Below are 10413 nucleotides of genomic sequence, written 5' to 3'. Positions count from 1 at the left end.
CATTATCCACAGTAAAGGGGATACTGATGTAGCTGTTATAATTACAAGAACTATAAATGAAATTCACTCTAACTCCACTGCATTGTGGTCAAAGCAGAACTTTCAAGACAGGCATCCTGAAGTCTGGACAATTTTTAACAAAAATGAACTAAATGGCTAGATAGCACCAAGTGGCATGATATATTTGTTATTTTTTGTAATTTGGGTGAACTGAACCTTAAAGAGCTCTCTGGCAACCGCACACCTACTGCACACCACACATTTTCTTTGATATATTTCAAGAACAGATTTTATTGATGACGCACCCAAACATCTATACTGTAGGAATACCTTCAGTGGGCTAGATTCTCTTATTTACATAACGCTTCCACAAAGTCATACAAATACTTGGTAGGTTTCATGTCAAAGTATAGATATAATACATTAAGAACTGGCAACAGGGGATTTAAATGCTTTATAAAGCAACAGTCACGACAAATCTACAAATGAAAATGCATGATAGAAAAGAAAGGACAAATTGTTAACTACTGCAAAACAAGTTCTACTTCAAACTCTGTACAAGCGAGTTTTTGAAAGTTCATGAAATAAGGAGGGAATGCAGCTCTTCTATGTTCATGTTCTCAAGTTCTGATAAAGGCAGACGTCTAATGTAGATGACAGTAATTCTTTCAAAGGCGAGGATGAGATAAACCAAGCAGTTTGTACAGCGAATCTCGTCCTTTTTGTTTGCTGCCTCAAAAAGAGGAGAAGTGTGGGACGTGAGGAAGACAGTTTTTCACTTCTCTTGTTTATTTTTGAGTTGGATTTTATTTGATGTGGACCACTTTCTCGTCCGTTTTTAATCGTTTGCGTCTGGGCTGTATGAAGTCCTCCTCAGAGTCATCTGTGTCGTCCTCCTCCTTTCCCTTCGTGTCCTCGGTCTCCTCTGCTTCAGGTGCTTCGGGGAAGTTCTGCCCAGGGAACATCTCCTGCAATTTCTCCTCGAAGTACAGGCTCACTGCCTTGCCGGATATCGCCATCTCTGATCCCACCTGCCAGAGGAGGAGGAGGAAGAGGAGGAGGAGAGGGTGGGAGAGGAAGAGGGTGAGGAGAAATTATGGAGGAAGCAGGTGTGAGAGTACCATCGAGCAGGAGGAATGAATGGGTTGAAGCAGGGTGGAGAAGGAGAAGAATGAGGAGACAAATTAGATCTGGTTAACACTGCTGGTGGCAGGGGGCCCTGGCTCAACCTTGCTGCAGAGATATCCTGACACCCCGTCCCACTGAGGCTACATGAAGCATTTCCACAACCACTGACAAACAAAAACTATTTGGTAGATGTTACATGAAAAGAAAAGACTTAATGCCTATCCAACATCCACTGAAAGCGTCAGGAAACAAGCCCAGGAAACCCAGGAGCTCTCTATGAAAACAAAGATTTCAAGTTCCTTGGTCTTAGAAAAACCTAGAACACTAAAATGAAATCTGGACTGACACTCACGTGCAGCTGTTTACTTTTAACATTATGAGCATAAATTACCCAAATATTATGAGGGGCTGTGCATAATATAATTCGTTTTGGACCTCTGACATTCTCCCTTCATGTGCACATAGTTTTACTCCCACGTAGCCTTCCCACTTTATTTTGAAATACATGCATTTCACTCGCATCCATACAGCGTCAACAGCGTATTTATTCTCATATCAATACATGTATTTTCAATAACCCATCCACACCGCTTTTTGACTTGTATTTAATTGTATAGAGTACAAAGACAAGATATTCAATGACCAAATTGATAAACTCTGGAGGGGTATTGTAAATATACACTCATTCTGAATTTGATACCTGCAGCATGTTTCAAAAAAGTAGGGACAGGGGCAACTTAAGACTGAGAATGTTGTGAAATGCTCAAAAAACACTTGTCTGGAACAGTCTAGAGGTAAACAGATCAATTGGTAACAAGTGATAGTATAATTGGTTGTGAAAGCGGAATCCTCGAAAGCCTCAGTCATTCACAAGCAAGGTTGGGGCAAGGTACACCACTTTGTTCTGTAACTGCTGGATAATTTGCCAACACAGTCTTTCACAAAGTTTCTCAACACAAAACTGCAATGAATTCAGGGATTTCACCATCTACAATACATAATATCATTAAAAGATTCAGAGAATCCAGAGAAATCTCTGCACGCAAGGGGCAAGGCTGAAAACCAATAATGAATGCCTGTGACCTTTGACCCCTTAGGCGGCACTGCATTAAAAACTCACATGATGGTGTAAAGGATACTACATGGGTACCACATAATATTACATATACAAATCTAAGGTAAAACTCTACCATGCAAAGTGAAGGCCATACTTCAACTACATCCAGAAACACTGCAGACTTCTTTGGGCCCGAGCTCATCTGAGATGAACTAATGGAAAAGTGTGCTGTGGCCTGAAGAGTCCACATCTCAGTTTTGGAAATAATGGATGTCGTGTCCTAAAGAGGAAAAGGACCGTCTTTTTCAGATGTCCCTGCTTATTTCAGCAAGACAAAACCAAGACACATTCTGCATGTGTTAAGACAGCGTGGCTTCGCAGTAAATGAGTGCAGACCTGTCTCCCATTGAACATGTGTGGCACATTATATAGCACAAAATACAACTATGACCCAAGACTGTTGAACACTTAAAGTCATATCAAGCCAGAATGGGAAATAATTTCACTTTCAAAACTTTATCAATTAGAGTCCTCAGTTCCCAAACGCTTACTAACGTGCAATTTCCACCAAGCATGGCTGTGCCGCGTTACAGTTGCACCACAGCAGTCGGAGCAACCCCCGGTCATTCAAGACAATGCTTGTGATTCCACCAGAAGTGCTGCATCGCGTTTCAGACGCGTCACAGAGGCGGCTCGGCGTTCCACAGAGAATACGCACCAAGTCTGTTTTTGATGGATACAAATAAAAGACTCACCATCATAAAGACAGACAGAAAACAAACTATTTAACCATGTAGCCTGCTTATCCGTGGTGAAAGCACCAAGAGCAAAGGAAGAGGACTTCATCAACAAAATCTGATCAAGTAAACATAATCAGGCAGGCAAAATGCTCTGCTGCCGAAACACTTTTTTTTTTAAATGGGGGGCGCTGCAGCCGTGCGGAGGACAGATCAGAACCACGCTGTGCCTGGTGGAATTTACCAGTAAGTTTGTTAAAAGAAAAGGTGATGTAACAAAATCGTAAACATCGTAACCCTGTCCAAAATTTTTTGGAATTTGTTGCAGGCATCAAATTAAGAATGAAAGTATATTTATTAAAAAAAACAATAAAGGTAATCAGTTTGAACATTTAATATCTTCTCTTTGTCCTGTATTCAACTGAACATGAGTCAAAACCGTTTTTGCTATCATTGCATTCTGTTTTTTATGGGGTTTTTTTACACAATATCCCAACTATTTTGGAATAGGGATTATGTATACACTTATATTGTGCTTTAATATACTATAAATATATATAGAGAGAGATAACAAGAATAAAATAAAATAAAATAAAATGATGTTCTGTACTTCTTGAACATCTGTTCACTGCTGTAGAGAAGCATTATAATCTCATGTGACCATTTATTCTCATTTTACATACATACACTCTTAATCATATTAAATTAATACACCTGAAAGTGAAAATACGTGCGAAACTGAAATTACATGCATTTGAAAGAGAAAATCCAAAAATGACAGTAAAAATATATGTAGTGAAAGTAGAATGAATGTTTGCGTGAGGCCCAAAATTAACTGTGGTTGGCACAGCCCCAAATAAAACACATCTACATTACATTATGTTTGCATCTTAGAACGATACCATTCATGTGGTAACACAGTCACACTACTGGACAGATTATACTAGAAAAGAAGTGTCTTGTTTGATGTCATCTGACCACGGAAATCAAGTGTTTATACCTGATCTGAATGGCTGCACATGAAGGGCAAGTGAAAAAAAAAAAGTCATCATAAACAGATATTCATAGTGATGCACTCAGTTGTACATATGAAACGTGCCACAGCTTCAAAAAAGAGCACTAGAGACAGAAGTTCAAACCCGGTTTCAAAACCTGAGATTAACCATAGAGATTTTTTTCAGGACCTCCAGACACCCTATAAACTACAGCACTGTTCTTATCACCTTTCATTAAGACTAAATTGAAACAAACTGAATAACTTTTTTCAGTTTTCTTCTGTTGAAACTATACAACTGCTTAAGTATGCTTCTCATAAATTCTTTAGGATAAAGGGCAAAAACATTTCTTGGAGCCTCAGTTGAGAGGGGACAGGACATCTGTGCTCTGATTGAAACGGCTTACCTGCGTATTAATCTGTTTCTCCTCATCATAAACCTGGATTATTCGAGACATCTAAAGAGGGGCAATAACATTACAACAAACACAGTGAAGCAGCAGAGGGGGAAAAAAGTTCATAGCACAGGCAGGTTAGAAAATATCAGAAATCTGTTTACAGCCTACTGTGCTCAGGCCTTTGAATTGCGCATCTCCCAGACGTTATAGAAGAAATTAACAGCAAGTCAAGTCTGCACTCTGTTTTAGGTCTAGTTAATCTAGAAATCCATCTATTGTACTGTGGTGTGCTATATAAAAAAATCACCTGGGTATATTATTTCATATTGTGTAATATCAATATTTACTATGTGCAATTATGTTAAACCAATTGCCATGTCTCTTCCTTCTTTATGTATTATTTTTTTAATTGATCCTTCTTTCTATATTGCTGTCCCTTTTGCTGCTGTAATACTGAAAATTTATTGTGGGATGAATAAAGAATAATTTTATCTCACGGTGGTACATACAATTTTCTGTTTTAACAGATGTCAGCTCTTCCAATTCTGTCTATGATGTTTCTTCACCATTTATGGATAAATATAAATAAATGCATTTTAAAGGGTCAATATATCCATGGTATGTGTCAAGAATGTTATCTTTATAACTGATATAATCACAGGAATGAATCAATTCTGCATTATGTAACTGTAGCTAATTCAAAACAGTTTGTTAATAAAGTAGTTTTCTCAGGCACCGCTATTAACATTATCAACGCCCTCAATTAACCAGTGCTTCAAGTCGTGCTGCTCTCCAAAGCTCTTCATTAAACTTCTGATAGCCTTTGAAAGATATACTTAACATTTTTTTGTTTTGTTTTATTTTTTAGACATACTTCAAACCAAAGTTGCAGGGAGAAGAAGGATAACAAGTTAAAAAGAAGCAGGAGATTTTCTTAGATCATTTTATTTTCATCACTATATTTTGTAGTTATGGTGGTGGAAATACTCCCACTTTTGCCTATAGGGGCGTCCAAAATCAACACAATATGAAAGTTCATTTTAGCTTGAAGTCTATACAACTTGGTTTAGAGGCAGGTTTTTCTTGACTAGGACAGCATTTCTTTGGCCTTAGAGGATGTTCTATATTTTGTTGGTGCTTGCTCATCAGAACTTTTTTCTAATGCTCACACCAAGAATTTCAGATTTTTATTATGAACACTAACTGCACAGACTGACCCATAGCTGGTAGAAACGTCTGAGCTGATTCTTCAGTCACACAGTTTTACTTGTTAGTATAAGAACTGTTTGTTCTTTCATTAACAGCATTCTGTAAAAATAGCTACCAAATAATAAAATAGCTTTAATCTGTTTTTCAATCAAGAGCTTTATATCTGTTACCATAAGACTCCCTAATTACTTTAGGGGAGGGACTTGAGTAATGAGCAAGTAAAGTGAGTAAAAATTACACAAGCTGTCTCAAGCATTACCAACATCTTTCTAAAGTGAGATCCCCGCTTGCTGTTAATTTTGGTGATATAATATCATCATATGTGTGGTGAGGTTGTTCTGCAAGGCTCAGAGCCTTTCCGATTAATATGAGTCAAATGATGTGATGTCTCAGGGCAGTCTGGATCCACATTGTTCACTTCTGAATGAAATAGAAGCTCCCTCATGTGGTTGGACGGTGTAATACATAATGATATACAGCAGACTTTATAGTAGACCCATATCAAGCAAGACTGTGTTAAATTACACACAGAGGGTTCATGATATCATCAGTAATTGCAACCCCAATTCCAAAAAGTTGTGACTGTGAAATATAAATAAAAACAGAATGCAATGATTTGCAAAAACTTTTTGACCTATATTCAATTGAATACAGTCCAAAGATAACATATTTAGTGTTCAAACTGATTAACTGTGTTTTTTGAAAATATAAACTCATTCTGAATTTAGTTGCTGCAACATGTTTTTAAAAAGTTGGGACAAGGTCATATTTACGGTGTGTAACATCACCTTTTCTCTTAACAGCTCTCCTGAGAACACTAATTGTTGAAGTCTTCTTTTTACTTGATATACAACTTCGGGTCCTCAACAGTCCTGGGTCACTGTTATCGTATTTTGTGCTTCATAATGCACCACACGCTTTCAAGAGGAGACATATCTGGACTTAAGCAAGGCTAGTCTACTACCTGAACTCTTTTACTGTGAAGCAAGGAAAACATAAAGAATGTGTCATGTGTCTTGCTGAAATAAGAAGAGGTGCCTCAGCATATGAGAGCAGCAACTCTCTTGCAAACTCTTGCAGGAAAAGTCACCATACAACTGAATTATCAGGAAGAAAAACTTAAAGAGTCCAGCTAATGAGCAACTTGCTCAGCCCAGGAGTTTGTCACCTCACTTGGTTACTATTGATTCCATCTTAAGTTGTATTCATTCAAGACTATTGCTGGACTTTGCCGGGGGTCGAGAGGACCAGGCAGAGCTGAGACACAGAGCCGACAGACAGCTATTCAGACCCAGGTGGCTCTGGATGAGAGGGCCGGAGGCAGAGTGGAGCTTCTGGAGAAAAACACCAGAATCGCTCTGATGCCAACTCCTTTATTGGCAGGAGGAGAGCTCAGAGTGTATGTTTCAAACTTTTGAATTAAAAAGAGGATTTATTTTCATTCGTGCTTGTCAGACCTCTGCAGCGACCATGGAGAAATTACGAGCCCATTAACTGACCAGACGAGAGCTTAGTGTTTGATTTTTTTTTAAATTTTGGGATTAGAACATGGATTTATCTTCACGTTTACTTGTAAACCTGTGCACAGCAGGGACCATGGAGGAGCTGACCGTGCTGCTCACAGTAAGATAATTAGTCTCTCTCTTCTTTTTGACTGCTGACTGGAGGAGAAATGTATTTGTAAGTCATGGAGCGAGAGTAAAAAGAGAAGGGATGTAGTGTTGAAGGAAACAATCGACTTCTTTAACTGGTGAATACTGCCTGCACTGACACACAAATACACTTCCATTTTTGTCCACGCTGAGCCAACCTGTGTTGCACTGATTTGCATTTCCATAACCGCTTTTATCGCACCAAGCTTTGCCCAAGATAGATGCACTCTGGACCGGGTGGAAGAAGTGAGCCCAACTCACCTCCAAGTAGGCTGCGGTCACATCTCACCAGCTGTGAGATGCCCCTCGAGCAAGCGAGTGTTGCGATACTGAGCTTATGTGTGTGTAGGAGAGCAGAGAGAGAAAGACATTTTTAAAATTCTTTTCGTGTTCAGCTCTCAGTACTTATGTAGTTTCAAATCAAACTGATGTGCTTTGAAACGTAGTTTCTCTTCACTGTTGCTGTTTGTACTGTCAGGTGTCTGTTTTATTATACGCAGTTGATGTCTGTTGGTCCGTGCTCACTCACAATCACCTCGGTAAACTGCCTGCACGCATGAAGTGTGTGCTGCTCGTCTGGTAAGAGGGGCTGAGGACAGAGAAAATGAAACCCAACTCAAATGAGACTTAACATTCAACAGTTTTCAGGCTTTCTAGCTGCTGCATCGTTAATGTGGCCTTCACAGTTGTGACACTTAGCCATTACATGGACACTAACACACCTTCATACCATCACAGATGCTGGCTTTTTAAGTTTCCGTTGGTAACAGTCTGGATGGAGGATACCCCTTTAACACCCAATCGTGATACCATTGCCTGCTACTAATTAACCCGTTTACCTGTGGAATGTTCCAAGCAGGTGTTCTTGAGCATTCCACAACTTTCCCAGTCTTTATTTGCCCCTGTCCCTACTAGCTGAAACATGCTGCAGGTGCTGATATTCAGAATGAGTGTATATTTAAAACAAAGAACAATACAATTTATTAGTTTGAATACTGCCTATCTTGTGTTTTTCCTGTATACGATTAGATTCAAGTTGAAAAGTATTTGTAAATCATTGCATTCTGTTTTTATTTAGACATCCTGACTTTTTTGGATTTGAGGTTATAAACTGATACCCACACTAGCACCCAAACAGAATAAATACATCCAATAAACTTTCCAATACATCATTTCCCCCCAGTAGAACAATGTACTGAAAGTTGAAGTGAAAGATGAAATAATTCAGTGATAGCCATCCATTGAAACTCAAACTAGTGATTTATCATTTATCATGATGCAGACAGTGTTAAGAGGGTTCAGACAAGGTTCCTGCAGCCAGAGTGAAGAGAGCAAAGGACACCTTTACACTCCATCCTCCAACAGCCAACAGTGTTAGTAGGTTGACAAAACTGTAAACACACACGCACGCACACACACGCGCACACACACACAGAGTGCAGGCCACAAGTACCACTTACTTCCTTTTCTAATGTCAGACTGTGTCTTCACAGGTTAGACTAATATACTAGGTTGCCGACTCTGGCCTCATTAAAGTGATATACAATACACAATGTTAGCATATGAACATTGTTTACCCTAATCATTACTAACATTTTTTCAAATTGCTGATTCATTTAAAAGGTCGATTGTGTTAGTCTAGCGAGGAACTGCTCAAAGTATTCAATCTAGGATATTTAAATCATATCAGTCTAACCTTTGTCTGCATGCACACACACACACACACACACACACACACACACACAAGCAGGTGCCATTCCCCAAAGCAAACTTAAGACTCATGCTGCTCACCTCATTGTACTGTGCACAGTTTCTGAAGACCAGTCGCATGTCGGACACAAACTCCAGGGTGGACTGGTAGTACTGGGAGTTCCGTACCTGCAGCTTCTTCTTCACTTTCTTCAGATCCATGGGCTGCTTGATAATCTTGTAGTAGTTCGGCACCTGGTTGAACAAACGTAGACCAGTCAACATCTCTAACTATTTCAGGAGAAGGTGAGAGGTTTCTTTTTTGCGAACATGAGAAGTTACAATAAAATGTTCAACAAAAAACATCTTTATTTTTATTATTTTTAATGTAGAATAAGTAGATTTTATTGTTTGCTGTTTGTAAACACACCAGAAAGTTTAATTCCAAGGGCATTAAATACTGATGTTTTGGCTTGGTACAGTGTACCTAATCAGACGTGATTGCTTTGCCAACACAATGGCTACATGAAATTAGGTTCATTTGTACAGCTCTTCATCACAAGTGAGTCTCAGAAGATTGTATGAACTCAAAATAATGAGTCTGCCAAAACTTATCAATAAACAAATTAATTACTAATTATAGTAAAACTGATATAATACATCATTCAGTAAAATAAAACAACGAAAGAATACCAGCACACAGGACACAACACAGTTGCTGCCAGGTTTTTCCAAGGCAAGACAAGTATCTTGGAATTTCAAAGCTACTACAAGGAACTTTCATATTTGGTGATTTTGGAGGCCCAAGTGGACAAAAGTGATAGTGTTACCATGGTAATAATCACAAAGTATAGCATAGATAATAAAATTATCTAAAGAAAAATCTCCTCCTGCTTCTTTTTAACTGGCAAATGCACAACATACTATAACTTTGCCTGGAAAAATGTAAACTCAAGATCATTTCATCTGATTTTAAAAAGAGTCTGACCCAGCGGCAGGCATTAAGAATAACTATACCGTAATACTCCATCTTCTCACGGATGAGTTTGTTTGCTTATGGTAGGTCATATAGAGGCATCAGTATTAAATTGAGACAATTTCATGACCTTGTAGTAGCTTTAACCAGATGTTACAGTTGGTTCCACAATAAAGTAAAGATTTCATTTTTGCTTTGTGGTTCTAAGTGGCAGCCATGTCTACTTGTGTGTTTGTGTTAGTCATTGGGAGCTACTTACAGAGCTAGGAACAGGTTCCCTGAAGCCCACACTGAGCTCATGACAGAAGATGTTCAGCAAGAGGCGTTCACATCTCTGCAGAAAGAGGAGAGAAAATTAATTGCCTCACATGCAACATGGAGACACCTTAGACAGTGTGGTGGCTATACTAACCCTTTGGTCCTCAGGACTCAGGGTCTGCTCTCCAAGGTTTTTCCTGCTGTCGTCACAGTACTCTATCTCGGGGTTGGTGAGACTCCGGCAAAATGTGCAGAGAAAGTCACCCCTGTGAGGACCAAAGAAAAAAAAAAATACAAAGAGGATGATGTATTAAT

The 10413-nt window shown here is 38.9% G+C and overlaps 1 protein-coding gene across 5 annotated transcripts in view; it reads right to left on the bottom strand.

The window, feature by feature from the left end:
• Positions 1 to 261: 261 nt before the first annotated feature.
• The window catches only part of trim33 (tripartite motif containing 33), a 35348-nt gene continuing 25196 nt past the window's right edge, over positions 262 to 10413 (bottom strand). For 3 of the 5 annotated variants that reach the window (XM_084721675.1, XM_084721676.1, XM_084721678.1), the window contains 5 exons: positions 10253 to 10364; positions 10100 to 10174; positions 8967 to 9119; positions 4324 to 4374; positions 262 to 1031 (listed from right to left, as the gene is read on the bottom strand). In XM_084721675.1, coding sequence (XP_084577801.1) covers positions 807 to 1031; positions 4324 to 4374; positions 8967 to 9119; positions 10100 to 10174; positions 10253 to 10364 — 616 coding nt within the window. In that variant the 3' untranslated portion in view covers positions 262 to 806. The remainder of the gene's footprint in view (positions 1032 to 4323; positions 4375 to 8966; positions 9120 to 10099; positions 10175 to 10252; positions 10365 to 10413) is intronic. The other 2 variants (XM_084721677.1, XM_084721679.1) reach the window with 1 other exon arrangement.

This window comes from Lutjanus erythropterus, chromosome 6 (assembly GCF_056507025.1).
Source record: "Lutjanus erythropterus isolate fLutEry1 chromosome 6, fLutEry1.hap2, whole genome shotgun sequence".
NCBI classification, from domain to species: domain Eukaryota; kingdom Metazoa; phylum Chordata; class Actinopteri; order Lutjaniformes; family Lutjanidae; genus Lutjanus; species Lutjanus erythropterus.
The sequence above is the reverse complement of the archived record's forward strand: the minus strand, read 5'-3'. Positions and strand labels throughout refer to the sequence as shown.